This window comes from Chlamydotis macqueenii, chromosome 14 (genome assembly GCF_036417535.1).
Source record: "Chlamydotis macqueenii isolate bChlMac1 chromosome 14, bChlMac1.mat, whole genome shotgun sequence".
Lineage (NCBI taxonomy): Eukaryota > Metazoa > Chordata > Aves > Otidiformes > Otididae > Chlamydotis > Chlamydotis macqueenii.
Genome location: NC_141569.1, coordinates 18,541,829 through 18,567,465, shown reverse-complemented (window position 1 = coordinate 18,567,465; position 25,637 = coordinate 18,541,829). Strand labels below are relative to the sequence as shown.

At 42.2% G+C, this 25,637-nt stretch overlaps 1 protein-coding gene across 6 annotated transcripts in view; it reads left to right on the top strand.

The window, feature by feature from the left end:
- The window catches only part of RAPGEF6 (Rap guanine nucleotide exchange factor 6), a 124,428-nt gene extending 99,091 nt beyond the window's left edge, over positions 1 to 25,337 (top strand). For 2 of the 6 annotated variants that reach the window (XM_086758503.1, XM_086758502.1), the window contains 11 exons: positions 738 to 949; positions 1,823 to 1,946; positions 4,251 to 4,274; positions 6,843 to 7,063; positions 8,755 to 8,946; positions 10,493 to 10,627; positions 12,011 to 12,124; positions 16,083 to 16,308; positions 18,086 to 18,597; positions 21,796 to 22,107; positions 23,709 to 25,337. In XM_086758503.1, the coding sequence (XP_086614629.1) occupies positions 738 to 949; positions 1,823 to 1,946; positions 4,251 to 4,274; positions 6,843 to 7,063; positions 8,755 to 8,946; positions 10,493 to 10,627; positions 12,011 to 12,124; positions 16,083 to 16,308; positions 18,086 to 18,597; positions 21,796 to 22,107; positions 23,709 to 23,734 (2,098 nt within the window). In that variant the 3' untranslated portion in view covers positions 23,735 to 25,337. The remainder of the gene's footprint in view (positions 1 to 737; positions 950 to 1,822; positions 1,947 to 4,250; positions 4,275 to 6,842; positions 7,064 to 8,754; positions 8,947 to 10,492; positions 10,628 to 12,010; positions 12,125 to 16,082; positions 16,309 to 18,085; positions 18,598 to 21,795; positions 22,108 to 23,708) is intronic. The other 4 variants (XM_086758505.1, XM_086758504.1, XM_086758508.1 and 1 more) reach the window with 2 other exon arrangements.
- Positions 25,338 to 25,637: the final 300 nt, after the last annotated feature.

Sequence of the window (25,637 nt, the reverse complement as noted above, 5' to 3'; positions counted from 1 at the left end):
AATCTTGGGATAGCAAATTCAGTGATGGTGTGATTCTGGATTTACTAACGAACGCTGGAGAATATAACTTTCCAGTTCTACAAGGACTTTGCAATCATAGCAAAACTTCTTGAGCAAAGTTGGTGACAAATCTTTATAAGGAGGATGGATATATTTAATTTTTTTTTCCCTGTTGTATCCAACTAATTCTGGATATATTTTTACTTAATGTGATTGAGGGCCCAATATATTACAAGCTTTAGCATCTCTGCTCCTTCTAATTCGCAGTCTGGTACCCGTTTACAAGTGCTCCAAATGTACTTCTCTTAAATCCTGCCGCTTTTGCTCGGCGTGAGCTGTGCACAGTTGTCGCTCGCTGTGGTAGCCGTGTATTCACCTCACTGGTTTTCCACCCTTTTTGTCCCTGTTGTGGTATATACCTTTTTACAGGGGAGAAGTGGTTCTTAAGTTAAATGGGCATCAGTGCTGTGTTACAGAGAGGGTTTTGGCAGGCTGACTTGAAACTCGTGCCTGGTGAGTGGGAAGCAGTGGTGCGTTTTACAGTTCTCCTTTCGCTTGCTCACCAGAGTGAACAGCAGAGGTTTATTGTGACGAACAGCCTGGCCTTCACCCAGCTTTACAGTTAACCTTGTGGAAGCTATTTTTAACCCTTAAAACAAACCCCCCAACCCTTTTGCTTCCTTAGGAAAGGGAACGATTCTGCTAACAGCTGCTAACGAAGTGTGTCTGCCTTACAGCGGGTTAAACCTAGCTCCAGTAGCGCGTCTCAGAGGCACCTGGGAGAAGTTACCCAGCAAGTACGAAAAACACCTCCGGGACCTTCAAGATCTTTTTGATCCATCTCGAAACATGGCAAAATACCGCAACATCCTGAGCAGCCAGAGCATGCAGCCTCCAATTATTCCGCTTTTTCCTGTTGTCAAGAAGGATATCACGTTTCTGCATGAAGGTAACGTCGAACGTAGAGAAACAATAAACTAAGCGCTGGATATGCGTTAGCCCTTTCTTCAGCGCTCCGTGGTTCCACAGCTGTCTGAAAGAAGCTGCCACCAGGAGGATGCATTTGATCTGTCCTTTGTAGGAGTAAAATAAAATACAACTCTGAACGCATAAAGGAAGAGACAGGCTCTAGACAAAAATTAAAAATTAAATGCATATTTTAAAAAATATTTTAAAAGCAATGCCTCATCTTCCTCAGCTGTCCTGAGGTTTAGGGTGGAAGAGTAGGTGGCTGTGCTGACTGGTAGTTATGCTGCTCCAAATATATTTCTCTTACAAAAACTAGTTGCTGCGATGTTTCTAGGTTTTCATTCCGTGTTGTGGCTTTCAGGCAGCTACGATGGTATAACACCTCCTACTCTTGCTTTCAGCATTTTCAATGGTTTTTGTTCAGACACTTCCATTTTTCTTCCTTTTACACAAAGTTTTGTTCCCAGTTGGTTAAGGTTAAGCATTTCCAAGCACGCCCAGTTCTTGGTTGGGATGTTTCAGAACTGTTTGAATGAATTTCAGAATGTCAGTTCTGTATTTATATTATTTTAATATCTGTGCCAATGAATTTGGGCATAGTTCACTTACTCCTTTTTCTTTCTAATGCCTGTTACTTTAGAAATAGATTAACGAGAGCAATACTCAGTAGTTTGAGTGGGCTTGATTGTAATTTTTTTTTTGCCAGTTTCCCGTTTTCTTGTTATTTTGATTAAAGCAGTTTTGCTGATGGAGGTGCAGGGAGGAGGGCTAATGTGAGGGACTTAGAAACACGTTGACCATGAAAAAAATATTTCTTATTCTCTTTTTTTTTGTGTGTGTTTTAATTATGCAGGAAATGATTCGAAAGTGGATGGCCTGGTAAACTTTGAGAAACTCAGGATGATTGCCAAAGAGATTCGCCAAGTTGTCAGAATGACCTCGGCAAACATGGATCCGGCGGTGATGTTCAGACAAAGGTGTGCAATTTAGAAAGACAGTAGGATTGAAGGTGTCTCGGAGTGGGTAGGGATCTGGGTTTGTGTCTGCATCAGTATGTTAATATTTCATTGTGTAACTTACCATTGACATCTACCATCACAACCCCAATCGTTATCAAATCATGGCAATACAATCGGTGCTTCCCAGACCTGCTTTTAATGGCTACTAAACCAGTTTGTTGTCTTTAAAGAGCAAATAAGGATAGGTTCTAATTTTAATAATTCATATTTTTGCTAAATAAAATGGTAGTGTCAGTAGAGTTTGCGGAGAGGTATAATATTAAAGAGGGAAATAATACATAGATGCAAAAAGCACCTAAATCACTGCTGTATAAACCTGAAATGTTGCTTCAAAACAAAACCCCACTGGTAATATATTAAAAACAAACAAAATACTTTTTCATTTGTTCTGAACACAGCTTGCTCCACCCACATAATGTTTGATATGTTCAGGCTGTAGGCAGGTGAAGGGTGTTCTCTTGTTTTATTTGTAGTGTGGTGGGCTTTTTTTTTCCTCATGCATAATATCATGCAGAGTAAAAGCACCATGCTTTCTAATCTGGTGCTGATTAGCTCTAGATTATATTTAGTGGAACTAAATAATTTCCAGCATCTGTTCGCTTCCCACTGGCTGAGCTAAAAGCACCAGTGACGCCGATATGTCCGTGCAGGGTCCTGACGCCTGCAGATCCGTGCGAGAAGGGTTTTGTTGCCCTTTCCTTGCGTTAGTTTGCCTACCAGACTATGTGCCAGACAAAATCCCCTCAGGATGCCGTTCAGGTGGGGAGTTGGTGGCAAGGTAATGTCCTGTGCTGAACCACCACATGGGTTCTACCTCACAAACTGACGGTGTAGCCTTCCGCACCGCCTGTTAGGCATAGATCCCCAGCAGCAGGGTGAGCAGCGTGTGGAGGAAGCTCGATGGACAATTTCTTGGGTGAAGTGTGCTTTGTGCAAGCCCTGACTAAACCCCAGCTGATAGGTCAGTTGGAATTGTCTTTATGAATTCGGTTCCATCTGTGCAGTGGAAGGAAATAGCGTATGCAAGGATACATAGCGTATATGAGAGTGCAGAGATTTGGTTCCCTGTGGTCTTCCAGTGGTCGGGATTCACAGATGATCATGAATCCCGTCTGGTTTTTCTTCTAAAGGCAGACAGTCAGGAAACACATCCATTTTGTTTAAAATTGGTCCGATCGAAGTTTGAGACAAAAATAACAGATCCCTTGTTAATGTTGTTTAAAGATGGATTTGTTTCAAAGAGGTGATTCACCTTCATACTATTGGATTTGAATTAGCAAAATTTCCTTTTTAACGTAGTTATAAAGCTATTTATCAATAAGTTATGATTGCTTTTCAGAAACTTTGGCATTCACAGATGAAATCAGTCTATAAGTAAACTTCCCTAATGCCCTGTGCGCTTTCTAAGACCTAATTAAGTCTAATCATTAAGTGAATTTAATAGTAAATAGTTACCTTTAGTATATTTTTCAGAATTACAGAACACATTTTAATGACCATAATTAAAAATACGCACGCTGACATAAAATGCTTAGGCATCTAATATTAGAGATAGTGCCAAAGATTAAAAGAAAATAATTCCATGTTTTCATATCATTCATATTCATTTTCATTGCCTCTGGTGTTTGATCTATCAGTTTGTGTTATGAAGCACCAATAAATGCTTTTGAAGAAGATTAAAAATGAACAAGAAAAGATGTTTGTTAGCGGTAACATGAGACTTGCTAGCAAGTTCATTACCAATTAATATAGAGCATCGAGTTTTTCAGCTTATATTTGGCAACTGGCTTGTTTTCCAGCAAGTAATCAAGAGAAAACAACATCATAAACTTGACTACTGATGTTGATTTCTCATACACTTACTGCAATTTTAATGCAAAGAATAAATTAATTTAATCACACTTTCTGCAGCATGAATAAGTTAAACAGTTTTTGCTCACTCCATCGAAAATAAATTTGACTTACGGGAAATACTTAACAAGAAAATTTAATGCGAGTTTGGTTTTTAAATTCATAGGTTAAACTTAAAAATAAATAAAAAACTGATAGATATGCTTCCATATTAAAGTATTTGAGCAAGTCCTGCCCCTGCATTCCATTAAACATTGTGTTATTGTTTGAGAAGAATTTTGCTGTAGAGAAATTTTTTCTTTTCTGTTCTTTCCTGTCTACATCTTTCTTCCTGACTCTCAACTGTTTTATTTTTTTCCTGTGCTTTTCCGTTCAAATACATGCTTCAATGTATATGGCTCTTGCTTACAGGAAGAAGAGGTGGAGAAGTTTGGGGTAAGTGTAGAGATGAATGCAACTAAGATAAATAAAGATTATGCAACTCTTTAACATACTGCATCCTCCTCTTTAGTGCATGCATCTGCAATACAGCATGCATTTTATTAACCCTGCAAGACATATTTTTTGGAAAACAGGAGTAAGGGGTTACAGTCAACGTTATACTGCAGCTATAAGAACTCTGAGTTGCTTTTGTGTACTAGATAAGTTGTTTTGAGTTTTGGCTTTATACATAAAAAAACCTGCTGTGCAGTTATATTGGAAAGCAAACTATTTGGGGAAATAAATAACTTGCTTTTTAACATGTAACAGAAAAATTTAAGTCATTTTAAAACGTAAGGAGTTGTGATACTGATACAGTTATTTCCTCTCTGAAGTTCAGGCTTCACCGATTTTATTTTTGGTGTATATTTAAAAGGTATGTCAAATTTCATTCACTAAAATCCTCATTGATTTCTCTGGAAGTTGTGATTGTGCAAGGACTGGGTATTGAAACGACTACGAATGACAGTAATAAGATTGGCTAGTGAAATTCCTGGCTGACACTTTCTTACGGCAGTGAATTTAAGATGGCGTTGTAGCCATGCTCTTATGTGTGTTTTTGCCATAAACTGTGTACCTGAGCCTGTGTGCCTTTGCACTTTGAAACTCTGCGTATGCCATAGCGTGGGTATGTGGTTTAAAGCAGCTCCACGTTAGTGCACCGCCATTTTGTGCAGAGGACGGAGGCAGGAGCGCGCGCGGTGCTTTGCTCGCCATTTGCAAGTCGCAGAGGAGGCCTGGTGTGGCAGCGCGGTTTGACAGCAAAGTAGCTAGGCCCTTCTGTGCTGAGAACAGATTTACCCCCCTGGCAGCGATGGGGACAGCGCCAGGACCTGTGCTAGACAAAATGGAGAGAGCAGGTGTGGCTGCTGGTCCCTGGTGCGAGATCGGCAGCGTGGGGGAGAGCTCGGCCGGCGGCGCGGGGGGAAACGCCTAGGACCCGGCTGGAGCCACCGTCATTTTGAACCCTTGGGATTACTGTGAGCACAAGTGAAGAAGGAAAAGTTACTTTTAAAGGAAATTGAATTCAGTTGCCTTAAAAAGTCAAGTCCAGGCTTAAAAGATAAACAGTGTGTACGTAAGCGATAAAATATTTATATCGTTAAAAATCCCATAATGTAGTTAGCTGTTCCATGATATAGTGGATATTGGCTTTATTGTTACCCATCGGAGACAGCAGTGCCCCCTTGGTTTGCGTAGATGTGAACAGTCCATCGTGCCTTTTGCTGCTCTTTGCCTGTAATAGCATTATTTATTTAAGTTTTAAATTTCTGCCATTTTTTAAGCTCGTATTTTCTCTTGGATTTATTTATTTAACATCTTTGAAAATATCGCAGTCAGCTGTTTCCCACCATTTCTTATTTTTTAAGCTCAGTGTGCTCGATTCCGTAGCCTTCCTCAAACAGTACATTTGATTCTGACTCTTTTAGCTGTTATGGCTCTCCTGTGCTGGAGATTTGTTCTATTACTTGTGATTCTCTAAATGCACCCAACATCTTCATAAACATCTTTAAGAATGATTTAGGATTTTAAATTGAAGTTATTCCTCTGGATGTTTAGAAAAAAAAACACAAGCAACTTTAAACAACTTTATTGACACTTTCCATTGGAATTCACATGTAACATAAACTGTGATCTCCATTTATTAAAAAATGGATTAGGACTGGTGTGGCCAGGTGATGTGTCTGTCTGAACTGGACCAGGATCAGTTGTTTGGCCACCGATTCAGTGTGAATAGCAGTGGCTGTCAGGGAGAGTAGCTGATGTATGTTGAGGCTCTGGGGATTATTTATTTTTGCTTCAGTTGCTGATAGAATTTGCAGCTCAAAATTAGGAGCACTGAGAAGCGTGGTCTTTCCTGTACAAGTCTGGACATATGTATATTGTCAGTGCCTTCCTGACCTTTATTGGGATACTTTTTTTTTTTTTTTAATGACCTGGTCTTCTTTGAATGTTTTTACTCAATTGGAGAAAGAAGTCCATAATAAAATGTACTTTGCACATTATACACAATTTTTCCCTTATTTAAGCACTGTCAGAAGCTCAGTTTTCCACTTTTGTACTTACCTGCATTGCAAGAAGTTTCTGTTGTAAGCCTGATGCATACAGTGGGTACCAAATTCCTTAAGCCAACAAAGTTACCGAGTTTGTCCGCTCTTAAAATCTACAGCTGAAATAGCGTGGGTTTTGCAGAAGACTGTTGTGATTCATTAGCAGAGCTATAGGGGTGCTTTATGCAGCATTGCGGCTCAATTCTTGCTAGTTCCACACTTTCATGTGCAATCCTTTCCTAGACTCAAATTACTGCTATCAATTTACCGGAATATTTTAAGACAAGTGTTGTTTTAATGCTGTTCATCTTTTTAACTCATTTGCATCGGCATGCACTAGCCCTAACTGAAGATTATTGGTATTTAATCTGCTTTGCCCTGTGCTGCTGTAGCTGCTCATTTCTGCTGAGAACTAACAGTTTACTGCTTTTCTCTCTCTCTCTTTTTTTTTTTTTTTAATTTTTTTTAATAGGTCTCTGAGCCAGGGCAGCACAAACTCGAACATGCTGGATGTACAGGGAGGAGCGCACAAAAAACGTGCCCGACGCAGCTCGCTTCTGAATGCCAAGAAGCTGTATGAGGATGCCCAGATGGCGAGGAAGGTGAAGCAGTACTTGTCCAACCTGAATGTGGAGACAGACGAGGAAAAGATCCAAATATTGTCACTTCAGTGTGAGCCTGCATATAGCACTCGTAAGTACAGTCATCTAGAACAGTGGTGTGATCTCTAAAAGTTATAAAAATCTTGTTCCTTCCCTAGAAACACTCATTTAAGGTCTTTCTCTTCTCCCTTCAAGAAAAATACTCCAGTAAGTGCTTGTTTGTCAATTCATGTACCGACAGTTTCAGCAAGCCAGCATTTATCTTCTGATCTTGGTTGAGCTCAGAAAACTTCAGTGATATTTTCTGTTTTGACCTTTAGTTCTTAAACTGTGTGTCATTTCATCAGTCTCGATGGAAATTCAATAGCACATTAGCTCTGTTCTTGCCCTGCTGTCCTTGTACCGAATTAGGAAGGATAAAAGTAACGTTTACCATATGAACAGCAAGAAAATGAAGAGAGACAAAATCAATATAGAAACTGCAATGGATTACAGCCTAGAATAAACAAAGATTGTTGAGAAGGAGAAGTTAGGTCAGTATTGACCGATGGGACTGACATGGCTTGACAGTCAAAAATTGAGGGCTGCAGCAGGACAGTTTTTGTAATTTTAAATCCTTTACAACTGTCTGACTAAACAAACTGTTATCTGGCCTGCTGCCTTACACAGTTCAGCAAATTCTTACTTATAAACAAGAAATTATAATTGCATTTTATTTTGATCCTTAGAAGTGTTCACTTTTTTGAAAGGTAGGCTTGTTTCGAAATAAAAGAGTAGCAACTTTGCTAGCAACCTAGCAGTCTTTTTAACATTTCTTTTTAAATAGCACTGATGTAGGAATCTTGGAAGTGACCATAGTTGACTCTTGTTTTTAAAAATGTTAAATTCACACTGGCCTTGTGCCTGAGGTTGCCAGAAATCGCAGGTAGCTCTGAGCAGAAATATTCCCAGCATCGTACGTTGCTAGTAGAGCTGTTCTGCCTGTGCTGTGTTCGGCCAGATGCGTAACAGCACCGAATGCTGCTACTTAGAGGCAGCGCCGTTGTGGTTTTTGTGCTCTACACCCCCTGGAACAATAAATTACAGCATGTCAGGATGAAGTCTCAGTAGATGATCTATGTACAACATAACAGGTGGTCGCGCTATGCCCAGGAGACAAACATAACTGTTATGAGGTTGTTTTTCAGTTGTTCTAAATAAATCATGTAAATCTTGTTTATGCACTGCCAGCCATAGATATTTTAAAAATAAGTAAAATATACTGACTGTTTTACTCCATGTAGCTAGATAAATCACATAGATTTTTTTTTTTTCTTAAACTTCAAAAAAGGAAAATGAAGGTGAAGTGGATATACAAATAAATACACAATGGAGTGGCGTATTATTAATACCTAATCAGTTGTGCCACCTAGTGAAAGGTTTGGTGCCAACTGCAAACCATTTCTTCTCCTTTGGTGGCATTACATGATCTTAAAGGAGATGCTGTTATGCTTGTGCACCTTAGGTACAAACATCTAAAATACAGACTTGGCAGAAATAATGTTTTTTATCTTTTGATAAAGTACCTCTGTGACACTTGAAAGAGTTTGGGTTTTGTAATGCTGTTTCACACAACAGCCGCTTCAGTGTAACGAAATCGGTGTGTTTGGAATGGAAATGGTTTCAAATACGTTTTATCTGCTTCGTATATGGCTGCTTTGTCTGGATGGTTGTACTCAGAATGACTGTAATAATCCTGCGATTCAAAGTGCAGTATGTTTATATGTAGTTTTTCCGTAACAGTGACAAAGAATTTAAGTGAGAGAAGAGGAGCGAAATCCTCAGAAATGTCTCCGGTACCCATGAGATCAATTGGCCAAACCGCTAAAGCCCATCAGCACCAACAAAACAGGATGAGTCAAGTTCTGCAGGTTCCAACGGTGAATTTATACCCCAGTAGGAAAAAGGGGCTGACAAAGGACCACGTCACATTCAGTGAGTATCTTCAGTTCACCTGTCTGCAGAGTTTTATAAGTGAAGTAAATGAGAAGGAGGAGCCGTTTGTAGCTGGGTGCATTATATGAGATACCGTTATGCTTCGTTTACTTCATTCACTTGGAAATAGCTGAAGCATATCACTGTATTTTAAGAGGGTGTGCCGTTTACTTAGTCATTTGCACAATTTTTAATAACTCTTCCTAAAACAGCTGGTCGTAAGGTGCTGACTCCAAATATGCTCTTGCTTTAGTTTGATTACTTGTAACTTAGCACTTTCTGTGACAGTGCTTATTTTCTGCGTAGCTCAAAAGTGTACAGACATCTTTCCTTCTTGAACTAAAGAACACCTTCTAACTAAAGTCATCTTAGTATCCCGCTCTTGAACAGATCAGAGGTACAGTGTTGAGTCTTTTACTGTGTATTTCTGCGTTCTAAAGGGATATGGCACAAACGGAGTAGAACAACATTGCTTGGGGTTTTTTTGTTTTTTTTTTTTTTCAAAATGAAGTATAATATATTTAGGTGAAATCACTGAAACGAATCAGACATTTAATATTTTAACCTCTGGAGCATCATTATGATAACATAATTGTCAAATGGAGCAATCTATGTTACTAGTTGCTCCTAGCGAGCATCAATTTTAACTGATTCTAAATTTGCTAGTTGCAAAGCAGTATTATGTATTAAAATGCTTTTGACCTGTTTGCCTAACTGTTGTATCATTTGAACGCTAGAATTGTGGGTTATTAAATAAAACTAGTTGCAGTTACTGAGCGATAGGAAATGATGCATCGAGCATCAGTACCCATTAAAATGGCTTCAGAAAGCAGTATATTGCAGATCGTAAAATAGCGTTTGCAGTTAGCATTTATTGCGAGTCTCCTCTTAAAAGTCTATGCAACTTGCTATGTTCCAGAAGCTTTGCTGAGAGATGTTTCTTAATTTCCCTGTGTAAAGTGTTTGGTGTTTATCTAATAAGCTATTAAGAACCTAAATTAACTCCTCCACACTGTCCTCTGCAAGGTGGTCAAGCGAACAAGAAATACCAACCCATCAGTTTGCGAAGCACAGCGGTGCGCTGGTTTTGTTAAACTTGCTACGTTGTGTGTAGTGGCCGTTGAGCGCTGGTCTGAGAACTCCTGATTGTGAAGATCTTGACCTGACTTGTTGGCTATGATGCAAATAGTTTTTGACACTGTCCCCATAGCATCATGGGCAAGAGTTCCCTCCGAGCTTTATACATCACACAGTTTTTAGTCCTTTGCCAAAACCACCGCTAGTGTATCCGTTGTGTTGGTTCCAGTAACGACCTGGGTGTTTCAACACACTGCAGAGGAGCAACCAGCAGTAGCAGTGGCCGCTGCTGATCTGATCTCAGTTTGAAATGGAGACTGCCTCCAGGTGCAGAATTCATCTGCATCTGCTCCTCTCTTTGCTGAATGCTTCAGTGGTTGTTCAACATGGGGCGTATTTGTAGTTTAAATAGGTATCACGAGCTTGAAAGAAGAATGACATGCAGTGAATGATTCTGTTGTTTTTGTAGGTACAGGCTCCCCGCAGAAGTCATTAAGCTTGACTGAGGAAGGAAGTAGTAAGAAACAAACAGATGACACTATGTCCATGGCATCTTCTTTGCACTCCAGCCCACCTGCTTCTCCTCAGGGCTCTCCACGCAAAGGTACGTGAATGTTCAGTGTGTGTGTCAGCATCTGTCTCAGGAGCTTATCCCTGTGTTGTACTAAAACCAGGATGGGCAGCGGCAGGAAGATTTATTGGTAATGACATGTAAGAGAAGCAGTAGTTCAAAATGTTCATGTCAAGAAGGAATCATGTCTTTCCATGAGTAGACATAGTTTTTCAATGTATTTGTATGGTTTGGCTGTAAAAGTCACCTACTGTTTAAAAAGGGGGAGAATTTTTTTTTTTAAAACTGCTGAAGTGCTCCTGACAGAATTCCCAATAGATCTTAACTGCTGACACCCGCCAATGTATCGGTTCAGATTTAGGTGGCCGATTATATGAGCGGGATTTGCAAACCTGGGGATTTCTTTAAGACTACAGCGTTGCACAAAAACTGTGGCTGTTGAGACATCTTGTGTTTTTACCTAAGGTAGCTGGAATATCAGGTGATTAGATGGAGCTGGAGATAAAGTGCTGTCATAGTTCTCCAGAACAGATGGTTTTGATAGCTGCTAAAGTAGTGCATCCATCTAAATCATCAGATTGCTATTCGTATTTTTTGTTCTTGTGCACAGGGCTTTGTATACATCCCTGTCTATCATGATGCCCTGAGAATCCCTTTATTTTTGATGTCTTCGTCTTAAAAGACCTGCATCACTTCATCATTAGTCAACCTTGGATGGGAATTCATTTGAAATCTCTTTACACCACCCTGTAGTCAGCCAGTGTGGTCAGTGTCGAACGGTGTAAGGCGTTCCTCCCTCCCTTCTGTGCTGCTTTTGCCTCACTGACAGCCCGAAGCCACTGGGTTAGCATGGCATGGCATGGTGACTTACTGCATCTTCTCACCCTGTTCAGTGGGAGATCGTGCTGGGCCGCCCACTTCTGCCTTCACGAGATACTGTTTCCTGTAGGAGAATGCCACTTACTTTACTTAAACACAGCATATGTGTAAGAAGCTTGATTACTTTGGTTGCCAAACCTAGCTCCACTGGGATTTTTGAGCATCGCTTATAAACATGTTATTTCTGTTAACTTTCATCTGGTTCTTTGAAAACAATATTTTGTTTCTTCAGGATTATTTCAACTTGCTTTCAGCATATTTTTAGCACTGATCTGATTTGATGGAGGTGGTCCATACCTTGTTGTTTGTGTAGCGCTGACAGCTCATTGAACTAAAATTAGATGCTTCACAGACAGCAGAAAGACATAATTTTAGGCACGAACACATTCCACTTAATCTTAGATGTCGTCTTCTTTTGAGCTATACCCAAGTGATATGCAAATAGGATTGGAGAAAAAATGTTTTAAAATCAGGACATTATTTTTGCTGTTTTATCTCGTCAGTTCTCAAGATCTGCCTCTGTCTTCTTTGTTGTAGTTGGTAACATCCAAAGGTCGGATAACTGCGGTCAGCTGAATCTCTCTGGCTCTTCCTCGTCACTCGCCAGTGAAGCCAGCAACAAGAACAGTGGACAGCGCAGCTACGGAATAGGTGGGGCTTATTTACAAAAGAAAATTCGGATGATTTTCAAAGCAAGAGACAGTTCTGATATAAGTGAAAAAGGAGAAAGAGAGGATGAGAGTGAAAAAGCAGAAGCTGAGCACGAGCACAGGAAAACGAAGGGACCCCGCTTTAGGAGACTTAGGGAAAGAAGCTTCTCCAGGGAAAGAGCAGCTTTTCCTGTAAAGAGGAAAGCAGAGGACATTGAACCCTCAGAATGGAGTGAAAACCAAAAGGAGACAGACAGTGATTCTCTGAGTACAGCAAGTATCTATAGCAACAGCAGTCCGTGGTCATCTTACTGCCTGTGCATGAAGCCTAGAAAGAGAAGGAAGACTGTGTGATGTATTTTTAGAAAAAAAGACTCTGATGCCCACTTTGTGTCAGATACACTGATTTCTATCAAAGTTATTTTAGCATTATTCGTTTACATGTTTAAGCTGTTTAATATGCTTCCCTTCCAGATATTTGTGTCAGTTATTTATAGCTAACCACAATTACAGTGCAGTGAAGACAATAATGTGAAGTGTAGAAAATCAAGGAGCAGGTACAGTGGCAGTTCTGTTACTTAGCGTTTCGCAAATGCCAATGAAACAGTAAATTCTGCCTCATTGTCTTAATTAGACTCTAGATAGTCCCTCATATGATGTAAATCAAATGCTCACTTCCAGTGTTGGTGTATATTTGCATTGGTCGCCTCTTCTTGACTTGCGTTTAGCCTGTTTGTATACATGTGCTGTTATTTAATGACTCAGCTTTCGGACAACGTTAGTCTCTTTAATGAAGAGGCTTTTGTTCTCCAGATCTTTGAAGCTCTTGAAGAAGAGTGTCTGAGTCTTGAGATACACTGTGAGAACACGTCTTACTGCAGTACAGTTGTATTCGTTTTAAGGAGTGCATTAGACAAAGTAAAGAATATGATGTATTAATTATTGTCAAAGGAAAAGGAACTGAAATTTCATCTTAAAAATGCTGGTCTTAAATACTTTTTTTTTCATTCAGAAGGTTCAGTTCTTTAGTTTGATAATATTGATATTTAATGCACATATTTACTCTTAAAACCTTACAGCAGTAATCAAGCTTAAGCTGTGAAATCTCTCGGATTGTGAGCTGTATGCTCAGTGGCATCTATACCAGTGGCTCCAGATGCCAGTGTAACCTCTGTGTGTTTATAGACTTACTGGCATCAGTCTTCTCCAAGTCGTGTGTATCGCTGGCATGGCTTTTACACTGCCTGGCCGTTTCACATTTTCACCTCACTGGTGTAAATTCCTGGCGAGGAATTTGAGTGGTTGGCAGGAATTTGGGAAAAAAACCCGTTTATCTGAGGACTATGTCAACAGTGTATTAATACAGTCTCCTGTAAAGAAAGACCATATTTTGACAAATTTACAGATGCTCATTTACCTATACATGAAGCAGTTGATGCTCCAGTGTTTTCAAATAAAGATTCTAGTTTTGTAATTTTACGCACATAATGTAAGGCATATTGTAGACTGTTTTCTTCTAGTGAAGGGAGGGATGTATTTCCTGACCTGCAGTGGATTTGCTATAGAGAAACCCACTGGAAACTTAAAGGAAAAAAAAAAAAAAGAATTAAAAAATCCAAGACAACACCACAGTCGTTAATCAGAGACCTTTTGCCCTCGGATTAGGGGAACAAACAACAGCTGTGGGCCAAAGAGTTGTTTGAGGCAAAATGTTTTGGGATTTTTTTATTTAAAAGAAACCAAACCAATTTAACAGATGCCTGCTGATGCCTGACGGCACAAGAGAACGAACCTTGGTCTGCCCATAAGGTGGTGCATGGACTTATCTAAAGAGAGGAATGCTTCAGAGAGCTCGGAATCTGAACATCCTAAATTTACTGCTGCAACTGAAGGTGCATAGGTCTGGGGGGCCTGGTGGGATTCATCCCAGGGCACTGAAAGAGTCAGCTGATGCTATTGCTAGGCCTCTCTGTTATTTATCAACGATCTTGGGACTCTGGAGGAGGTCCCAGTCACCTGGAAGCTAGCAAACGTTATTCTGGTTTTCCAGGAAGGCAAGAAAGAAGATCTAGGTGATTATAAGCCTATCAGTCTCACTTCAGTGCCAGGTAAAATGATGGAGAAGTTATTCTGGGAGTTACTGAAAAACATGTGACAGAAAATGCGGTCACGAATCAAAGCCAACGTGGGTTCATGAAGGGAAGGTCATGCCTTACTAACTATGAAGGGAAGGTTATGCCTTACTAACTTAATATCCTTTGAAGCCAAGATTACCCACCTCAAAGGCCAAGGGAAGGCAGCAGATATGGGTTTTGGGGATTTTAGCAAAGCTTTTGATGCAGTTTTTCACAGTATCCTTCAGGACAGGATGTCCAGCACGTACGCAATACCATGGGCGGACAGTTGGCTTGAGGGTCGGTCCCAAGGAGCTGCAGTCAGTGGGGTACCATTGGGCTGGCGGCCGATCACTAGTGATGCTCCCCAGGCCTCAATTTTAAGGCCAGTGCTCTTCGGTGTTTCTGTGATGACCTAGGCACAGGGAGTTGAGCGTGCACAAGTAAGATTGCCGACAGTGCTACATTAGGAGGAGCTGCTGATTCCTTCCAGGGTCGTGAGGCCTTACAGAGAGATCTTGGAAGATGAGAGTGCTGAGCAGTCACCAGCTGTGAAATACAACAAGAACAAGTGTTGGGTTCTGCACCCGGGACAGTGTGCGGTGATAGGCCTGGGAATGGCTAAAGCTGGAAGTTCAGATGGGATAGTAGGGAAAAAAAAAAAATCTGTTGCTGAGGGTCTGGTCGAGCCCTGGAACAAGCTCCCCAAGGAAGCGGTCATGGCCCCAAGCCTGTCAGTGCTCAAGAACCATTCAGATGATGCTGTTAGATGTGTGGTTCAGCTTCTGGGTTGCCATGTGTGGAGGGAGACCAGTCACTAAACCTGAAGGACCTCAGTGTAGTTTCCCTCAGACCAGCCCAGGTGCACTTTGCCACGTTCCGTTTATTTCGGTTCTTTCTCTCATTCTCTAAGGTCAAAAAAATAAATTATTCAGGCAAATTGTCTGCACTAAGGCCTTTTTCTGATGCAGTGTGGGGACAGGTATCCCATCTGGAATCACTTCAGCTACACCAGCAGAGGTGTCTACAGGCTGTGTGCAGCCGGAGCCCACGGAAGTCCCCCGTATAGCAGTCTCTTTGATGTACGCTCCAGGTACTAGGGAGAGGAGGTGTCGGATATATGGGGCTATATACATTATTTATGTCTGAAATAAGTTATTTGAGGGTAAGAGTAAGCCAAGCAGAAAAAAAATAAACAAACATATTATATATTTTGCTCTGAAACTGGTGAGGTCTTCAGCTGTTTCCCTTCTGCGGGAGCAACGCTGGTGTCCGGTCCAGCTCCTGCCAAACTTATTTTCCACTTTTGCTTCCTTCTCTGTTAATCTTGGAACAGATAATAAAACTGAAATGGACCATATGGCTAATCCCTGAGTGCTAATAGCTGGCTCCTACCTTAGTCAGCATCTCCTCATCCACTGCCAAAATCTTTTCTGAGTCCCACACGGCAGCAGGGCAGAGGGATAGTGGGAAACGCACTGCGTTTGCACGAGAGGACTCAGCACTTGCAAAATTGGAGAGACCTGGTCTGTCCACACACTATTTGTGCTGCAGCTGGTGACCCTGTTCATGTAGGTTTAACCTTCTGGTCTGGAGAGTAGTGGAGTTGCAGGTAGGTTGTTGCTGTCACGAGACTTGCGTTAATGAACTGTGGTGCTGGATGCTGATAGAAGCTGAAAGGTTTAGTACACCAAAAACTTCAGTGGAGTGACTGTATGCAAACCAGGTTTGATTGGGTTTTCCTTCAAATGTCCTTGCTGAAGTGCGTGTGTCAATGCTTCATTGTCATACCTCGTAAACTTGAATTGCTCTTTGACCAAGACATTCTCTTCTCCTCTCCTTTAGGCTACGCCCTCATTCCTTCCACTAAATCCGATAACTTCTCGGACTCCAGTCACAGCGAGATTTCATCCCGGTCTAGCATCGTCAGCAACTGCTCAGTGGACTCGATGTCGGCAGCGCTGCAGGACGAGAGGAGTTTGTCCCAGTCTCTCATTGTGGTGGATTCGGCGGGGGCAGAGAGAAAAGAGCATCCTCAGCCGCTGGCTGATTACGGCCAGCCGTGCCCCGGGTAAGGCGCAACTGGTTTTGGTTTGGCTTGGTGTCCTGGTGGCAGAAGGGGTGATGAAGCTTTGGTCAGGACACAGGAGCTCTACTGTGGTTATTAAGGTGTTGCTGGAAGCTGGAGTACTGGCTGCTCTGTATGGGAAGAGCCTGTTTTCCCAAGTATGACTTGAGTAGCCAACAGCTGATTCCCGTCGGTGGGGTTCAGATGGACATCTCTTGGCTGGACTGCGATGTCTTAACAGCTAGGGTGACACTTGACAAGTTAGTGCAGTAGTGAGAGGCAGCAGAACAAGAACAGGATATTGTCAGTTCTCTCAGAGTCAGCACTTAACATACTGTCATGTGATTTTTAAAGGATTTTTACTATTTTCATTTGTTGCTTAGGTGCACTGGAAGCTTTCTGCAGCTGTCTTCCTGAGAGTTGCCACACAAGAGGTCTTGTTACTTTAGCACAGTGAGAACTTGTCCTGAGATGAGACAGTGAACTGGAATGTTTTGCTTTGTCTTACCAGATGTTAAGCCTTGATCCATCAGACTTAATATGTGGGAATCTAATTGAGGTAGCATGTTCTGTCCTCAGATGTGGAGTCAAGTCAAGGAGAGATGCTCCTTACATTTCAAACTTTTACAGCTCATCTGTAAAGCAGTATAAGGTTTTTATGATTGAACTCTATAACGGATTATCATACAACAGTATCTTGTGGTGCTCTCTCCTCTGTAAAAAAGCTTAGTAGTGTCTGCTTTGCTAAAGAGATGGGAGCTCTTAAGAAATTAGTGATTTGGTTTAGTTCCTTGTGCTAAAATGGGAATTTAAAGATGCGCTTCATAAAGGAAAACAATCCCCTTTTCTAAAAGGCATAAGACATGCTGAGAACATGTTTAGCCAGAACTGGCTCAGTGTACTGAGGGAAATGCCCGGTCCGACCACGTTCCTGTGGCACGGGCTGTGAAAAGCCACCTTCAGAGGTGGCTGAAGCACAGTGAGTTGCACCAAGGACACTGCTGCTCTCTCCACTTGCTACTCTCTTTGCAAGTTCAAAGCAGGTGGGTCATGGCTTGTGGCTTGATGCCTTATTTTCAGGGGATTTTGGAGGGAAGAAAGCAGCTTTAATACTAGAACTTAAAAGACAGAAAAGCAAGGAAAAAGAAGTCATTTGTGCATATCTAAGGAATGTTCCTCGATTTCACAGCGTGTCAGTGAACTGCTGAGGGACAGTGGTGAATGTTGATGTTGTGCTGCCCGTGTGTTTGTTAACATAACCAGAAATAGTGAAGAGACTTGGATAATCTCTACCAATCCCAACTTTGTGTATTCTAAATCCATGCAAACCTGGCTTTATTTTTTTTTTTCACCTTAATTATGTCTTGACAGCGATTAGAGCCTTTAGCAGCCATTTCTTTAAACAAAGGCATTTTGTACTGGAGTTTTTGGAATTTGTCATTCCAGATTATTTCCACAAATGTTGTTTATCCACAGTATTTCCAAATGTTACTGAAATACAACTACGTCCACTCTGTCTAAACAACTTTGTTGCTGCCACTGAAGATGTTGGGTTTTTATTCTAAATATTTAAAATTGTTGTTTTATAAACACAAAGAAAAAGGTAGCAGTAGCCTGAAACTGAGAGGTAATTACTCCTCTGCTTTCTATCAGGCACTATCTTGCTGTAGCCAATAGAGGAAGGCTTCTTAATTTAAAAGCTGATGAGGTTTGTTGGTTTTTTCTTTCTTTTTTTTTTTCTTTCTCTTTTTTTCCTGCTTTTTGTTGTTTTCAAATACAGCTGGTCGATCACGAGGCCTGCTCTCATCAGAGGCATGGCATTCACGTCCTCCATGAGCAGCGAGGAGATCTCCCATGACCACATCATGGTGGAGGCAGCAGATAGCGGCCGGGGAAGCTGGACTTCGTGCTCAAGTAGTTCTCATGACAACTTCCAGAACATCCCAAACCAGAAGAGCTGGGACCTCCTCAATTCTTACCGCCACACCCAGCTGGACGGACCTATAGCTGAAGTTGATCCCACAAACTGTTACTCTGAGGAGGCTTATTTGTATTCTGAAGCCTTTTCCAAAACCAACAGGCAGTCGAAAGCCAACGTGGAGCTCGATCAGTCTCGGCAGAGCTGGGCCTCCTCCAGCTCGCTGTCGGACACCTACGAAACAAACTATGGGACGATTAAGCGGAGGGGGCTGGAGAACTCTACGGCAGAGCAGACGGAGGGTTTGGACTCTAAACCGGGCGCTGATACGACTTACAAAACTGTCACTTCGAGTACGGAAAAAGGCCTGATAGGTAAGCCAAGCCAACAGCTTATGGAAACTTCTACATCTGTTTTTCATTTTGATATTAAGTTGTTAAGAAATGACATCAGCAGGTCTGGGGGCTGGATGGCATGTTAAATCCAGCTTTACATGTGGTTTTAATCAGAACGCTACACAGACTGTGTGTTTTCAAGCCACCTTCTTTTCCATTAGGAAAATGGAACTAATAAACCAGCACACTTCCCAGTCACTGTATGGGTCTGCAGGAGAGCTGTCTTCGTGAAATGTCAGGCAGTTCCTGCCGGTATTATGACCTTTTTATTTTTTTTTTTGAAGATTTTGGAAACACTCACCAGCAGACGTTCCTCTGGCCAGGAGCAATGACTGTGACTTCTTGAAGTCCATGTAGTACAGACTTTCTGTGAACCCGAGAGGGAAGAGCATGGCTGCGGAGTGGTACAGGGCTCTTCCGCCTCTCTGGAGCTGGGGCTCCTTTCGTCCACAGGCCTTTAGTCTCTGGAAGCTCAAGGGCAAAGCAAATTCCCTTCCTATCTTTGCTGTGTTAAACTGCCATTTATTTGGTTATACAGCTGCAGTTTGGCTACGTATGAAAGGAGAATAACTTCTGAAATGTCTTTTCAAAGATGCATGTTTTTTCCAAGCAAGATGTTCTTGCCCTGTCCTAGTGAGTTTAGAAGCCAAAGCTAAAGGAACTGGGTGAGGAACAGGATAAAACACAGAGTGCAAAGCTTTTGAGGCTGTAAGTGAAGGGTGCAGCTGAAATGCAGTTTAATTACTGCCTAAATTGCTAGAGGCATTTATGTTATCAAAGGTAATTGCCTGAATAAACACTGCATGTAGGGTGGAGGTCTTGGATTGCCTTCCTTCTCCTCGGCTTTGTAGAAGAAAGGCAGCATGGTGGAGCCTTGCAGAAAGCTTGCTCACAGCTCGCTCCTGCCCTTGTAGCCTTTCAAGCTCGTTTGCTTAATGAGCGCTGGTGTTGAGTAGTCCTCCGAAAGGATTGGCACAAGCTTTCCTGCCTGAAACCTTTAAAAGTGGAGCTGGAAAGGCACTGCCCGCATACCAGTGGCGGAATGTGGCCTTGGCAGAATCCGTAAATGCGATGGCTTCGTAACTTCAACGCGCATCTCTACCCTCTGCAACAGCGACCGCTTCTTGCTGCGACCTTTGCTTCCCCAGCAGAGCGGGTGTGGAACGGGGGCGTGCCATTGCTGTGCATCCAAAGGGAAAAGCTTTTCCTTTAAATTAACCTGTAGTAGGCATTGAAATTTATATTGCTGCCCTTTAGTTACGTTTCCCTTAACCGCTGTGTGGAATTTCCCTGTTTTCTTCACAAAGCGAGAATTTGCCGCACCGGCTGCTTGGGAAGGAGGGTTCCTTGTGGGAGGGTTTGGTGAGCTCCTGAGGCTGTGGGTGGGTGACAGAAATTACGGACGCTTAGTGCCGTGAACATTAAATGCTCTTAGAATGTTTTATTTTTATAGAATTTGTAAAAGATTACGAATTGGAACTTTACAAAAGGGCACGTTGTTCCTACTTCGGTAATTACAGGAGCTCTAGGAAGCCTGGAGCTTTCTCCTGTAAAGGAGAATGTACCCCTGCTCGTCCGTCCTCCTGCAAACCACCAAAGACCGAAGGTGGAGGGCTTTGCTCAGAGGACCCAGCCCTTCCCCACCCCTTCACAGAGAAGAAAGCCTCCTTTGCTTCCCCTGCTTTCTCATAGGGACCAAGTTAAATGCTAATGGAATGAAAATAATTCCTGTAAATCAGTGTATAAATCTCTGCCTGTACCCCCGTGTATCTGCTAAAACCCTGACTATGTGAATTCGGTTTTCTTTATTTCCCTGTAAGCCTGAGCATGAGCCAAAGCCATCGGGTATGAACCAGCTCTGGTTCCTGATACCAGCACCCAGAGTCTCACGAGTCCGCAGCACGATAAGAAATACTCCTTTACTTTCATCCTTTCACATTCCTGTAAGATAAGAAAGTATTACAGTTGCTGAAGTACGTGAAACTGTAATGAACATGCACTGTTTAAAATGTATCCACAGGAAGAATGCAAATTCACTCAAGTAATAGATTTTAAAAATTATCCTGGCTTTGAAACTCTCCTGTTGCAACACATACATGGCAAAAGCCCACTTTAACATGTGCATCAGCCCCAGACCGGGGGGTGGGTGGAGGGGAGGGAGCTTAAAAATGTTCGGGTTTGGTTTGAGAGCCTGTGTGACCTGAACTGTCGATGAAGGGGGAAGGAAGGTAGAAGGTGAATTACGTGGCACGGACATTGCAAATAAATATTATTGATTGCAGTCTCTCCGTGACTGCAGAAGGTGCCATGCAGCGTTTCCAAAGGCATTGGGTTCCGTGACTGTTCCTGGTTATTTCTGACTGTAAACAGAGAACATAGTTTAAAGTACAGGTTTAAAAGAAAAAAAGATGCACTCTCTCCCCCCAAAAAAACCCCAAAAGCAAAAACTAGAAAGAAATTAAAAGTATGGGTGTGACAAGCCGTTATTTACTATTCGGAAAAGTGAAATAGTGAATACAGTTTGCCTTGTAGGAGTAGTTTAGTGTTTTTCTTCCTGTAGCCTAGGTGGTAGGATGGTTTAATATCTTATCACATCAGTTGGTACAGTGATATTTTATTATCATGAATTTCTGCTAAGCCACTGACCTCTCTTTTGGGTGATGAAGTGAAATTCGTTGGAAGTCAACCAACAATTCTTGCTATCGATTGCTAGCACGCTGTGCAAAATAACTCTGGGCTAGTTGCCTTCGTTTCTTTTGTCTTGGTTTCCCAGCCCGTAACAGAGCTGGAGCGGAGCCGGCCGGCAGCAGTGCCGTGCTGGCTCTGTCCGTGCCGCAGGGCTCCTTGGCACCCCGCGGCGGAGCGGGGCCGTGGGAGTAAGGAGCTGATGAGCGCTGCGATTACAGGCTGAACGTGGAGATGGGTATAGTCCTGCTTCCGCTCAGTTGGCCTCTTGCCTAATGAGTTCACAGGTTCTCTTGCTGCTCTGACTTCTTAAAATAAATAGAAAACATAAATGAAAGCATAAATACCTACTGCTGTCGTTATAACCGGTGTTTCTGCATTTGCGTTTTGTTATCAGTTTCTGTTTTGCCATTGTAACATTTCATGATTTTTTAACGTTTTGTTTCCTTTGTTTTCTTCTTTAACATTTCCATCGCTCGTTTCCTGTGCCAGTGTACTGTGTCACCTCACCTAAGAAGGACGATAGGTATAGGGAGCCACCGCCCACCCCTCCGGGATACCTGGGGATTTCTTTAGCCGACATAAAGGAAGGATCGCCCCACCACCCGCACCTCAAACCTCCCGACTATAGCGTGGCAGTGCAGAGGTCAAAGATGCTGCACGGTGACCTCTCTAGACTTTCATCAGCTTCTCTCGGTAGCGAACCGCTGGCCTGTATTTCATCGAAGATGCCTCAGTGGCATAGTCGGCAGCCGTCCAGCCCCAAGCTAGCAGATATGACTGACGCAGATAGTGAAGAGGATGGTATGTGCAACACCTGGCTCGGGAGATGTGAAGTGAACTGCTGTGTGAATCTGGTCTGTGCGGTGTTTCCTTCACTCCGATGGTCTGGGCTTTCTCTTGGTCATTCTTGGAGATTGCAGCTTGGTTAATCTCGAAATACACAAATGTGTTTGTATGGCTGTATACACGTGCATATATGTATGCACGTATATACACTTAAAAAAAAAAAGGAATGCCTTCCCTCTAGAAAAAGCATGTTGGCACCAAACAGGCTTTACTATATATATTAATAAATATGTATGTTTTAAAAAATATACATATGAGATCTCCCAAAGCACAACTGAGCACTTACAAGCATGTAGATACTATTTTTTTTTCGTTTAAAATCTATTCTCTCTCAGTGGCAATTACTTTAAGGGACATTGTCAGGCTATAAATTACACCCAGCAAAGCGCCAGCGCCTCTGGGCTGGTGAGCTGGTGTCCCGCTGGTTTAGGATGGCTTTGGGATGCTGGCTTGGGTCAAGCATTTGGCATTGGGATTTGCACGTGAGTGTTCTCATGTGCTGGCATTAAGCTGCCTTATTGCTCACCAGAGATTGGGTTTGAAACCGTTGAACAAAACGGTGAATTTCTGTCCTTCTGAAAAGTGCGTTTAGCAAAACCTGCCTTCCCAGCCCGCCTTGGCCTGACAGTGTCTCCTCAGTTAAATTCTTCACGACCGTGTTTGAAGCAACAGCCAGTGCTGCAGGGCGTGGTGTGTTTCAGGTGACCAAAACGCAAGAGACTTTTCTGAAAAAGACTGCTCTCGTATTTTGTGAAAACTAACTTCACGTTAGGGGAATTTCTGCTGAATTGTTTCTCTGCTGATTTGCTTTCAGTGCCCGTGCACCGGTGTGATCTCTCTGCACCCTTTGCTGTGAACTCATGGTTTTTATTAGAACGCTGTGGTCGTTCCCTTCAATTTCAGCCTGGCTTAAAATGAACATGGATTTAGATTAAAACAAATTCTGGTGCAAAATGATCCTGTCTTGGCCCGTTAAAATATGTAAACAGTATTTAACATATATATTAGTATTGCAATTCAAACTTAAGGTAAAATGTAAAGTTGCCCAGCATTAATTCAGCTGTGATATTAAATGGTTTTGATGTAAAAATAAGGAAGTAATTGCTTCAAACATTTTAATCTGAATTTTTCTGAACTAAATTTAACCACGCAGCTTTAGATATACCTGTTTTACTATTTTTAAAGTGCCTGGTTAATTTTATTTGGGATACAATGCTCACTGCATGCTGGAAAGTAATTTCCTGGCTTTTCTCCCAAATCAGGAGCTTTTGGGATATTGGGAGCTGCATGCTAATATAATTTTTGGAGGATCTGGGGTTTTCTGTTTTGCAGTATGTCTTTATGGTATTATAATACCTCAGACTACTTGGCAGTTTGTTAAACGATGATGCTGAACACGTTGTGGTCAATAATGAAGCCAGTGAAAACATGATGATGAAGTAGTGAAGCCTTCACAGAAGCTCTGTAACCAGATAACTGGGTGCTGTTCTGTACCCCTGTGTCCCAGGCTGGGGACTGGTGGAATAATTACCTTTTTTTTTTCCCTTGTTTTGCAGAAGATGAGCAAGTATCAGCAGTCTAACCATTGGGCTATGTGTGTGAACCACTTCACAACGCAAGGGATGTGGGAGAAGGACCGCACGATTCCGTTAGCGATCGCTAACACCCTGCTGCTGCTAACCTCAGCCGCTCGTTTGCCTCCGTCACGGACGAGACAGAACGGGTTGGGTCGCGTCTCTACCTTACTTCACTCTACCACCGCCTAAAAGCTATTTCTGCCCGCGAAATAGGAACCAGTTTTCAAGGAGCGTACTGACTCCCCGGGTGCCGACACTGGTATCCGCAGATGGACCAGGCTTCAGGAATTTGGGAGGACCAGTAGTCACCACCACTTGAATCTTGGAAGCGTTCTTCTGTACGATACCGTGTAATCCTTTGGTAGTTTTCCATTGCCGTTATTTTCTACACGACTATTATAAGTCTAAGAGTGTTATTTTATGAACTTTAAAAGAAAAAAATATATCAAAATGTCAGCAAAAGCGAAGGACACTGCTGAAGTATCTGAAAATAATTTATTAATTTAATTTTTTTTAATGGTAATTTCCTTTATTTGTGTTGGGAGTGCTCTGGTTGGCTAATGGAAATGTTTAGTCAATGTGATAGTCAATTAGCTACACGTAAACTATCGGGCTCTCAGAACAAACACAGAAAACTAGAACCGGGACATATCAGGTGCAGAAATACATGGATTTTAGAGTGGTTTTAGCTTAAACAGAAATAGAGCACAAAGCCCTGCAGAGCGGCGTGCGCCGGGCAGGCAGCCCCGCGTCTGCCGCTCCCCTCCTACCCGAACGCTGCAAAACCCCTCCGCCCTTGAAGTCTTTCTGGAAATTTTTTTAGCTGCCAGCCAACTAAGGCAATAGTCGGGGCTCTCCTGCCCTCCTACGTAAGCGTTTGAAGTGTGGAAGCCGGAGCTCTGAGGGGAGCTGGAAGCTTTTCCAAAGGAGCTTGAACCAGGTTTTGCCCTGCAGAGTTCAGCATGCAAAACGCGTTGCTGGAAACCAAAACCAAACCCTGTGTTGTGGGTTTTAAGATCATCCCATGCGTTCTGGCCTTTTCCCAGGGTTGCACAGGATTTGGGTGCAAAGGTTATCGTTAAAAAAAAAAATAAAAAAAATTCTAAATCACCTTAATTTCACAGTCAAATTTGTGAAACTGACTGTTAAATGACACAATGCTTATCTGTAAGAGCAAAATGCATTTTATGGTGGGTTAAAAACCCTGTTGTGTTCACCTGGAAAACACAGATGATCTCAATGCTTTGTTTTAAATCCTGGATAAAAATCCTGGTGGTGTTGATGTCAAGGACAGTTTTGACCTACAGCCAGCTAGTATTAACACGTGATCCTCTACTTTGACTACGGTCAAATAAACGGCGCGTTTGATTGTGCGTAGCCAGCCAGAGTGCAGAGGGATACAACTGGAAATACTTGCAGTTTCTTTTTCTTCTAGCACACGGTGCCCCATCCTCGTGTTCCAATTGGACATGAATGTGTGAATATGTATTTAAACATTGACTTGTAAATCTTTGTTGTGATGTTTACAGCCTAAGCTAGAAAAAAGATGTTTGTCATTTTTACAGTGCCTCAGAAATGATTTCTATATCCATAGTTGTGAAGAGCTTTGGTTTTTTTCTTCTGTGTGAGTGCAGGGGGTGCAAGGTGAACGCAGCATTTTCTGAAAACGACACAAGTACCAAAAACAACCCAGGGCCTTTGGTGTGCTTTCCCCACAGCAGCTTGGGACTGGCGCTACTGGGTGAATGCGTGTGCGCCAGCCGGTGCCGGCGTTCGTAGAGGTGCCAGGTTCGGTATTTTTGGAATTCCGCTGGAATTGGGAAGGCGTAAATGAGCAGCGATGCTGAGGAAGGGATGCCCAATTCATAATTCATTGGTTGGCTGTGTTAATTTTTGGCTCAAGTGTCT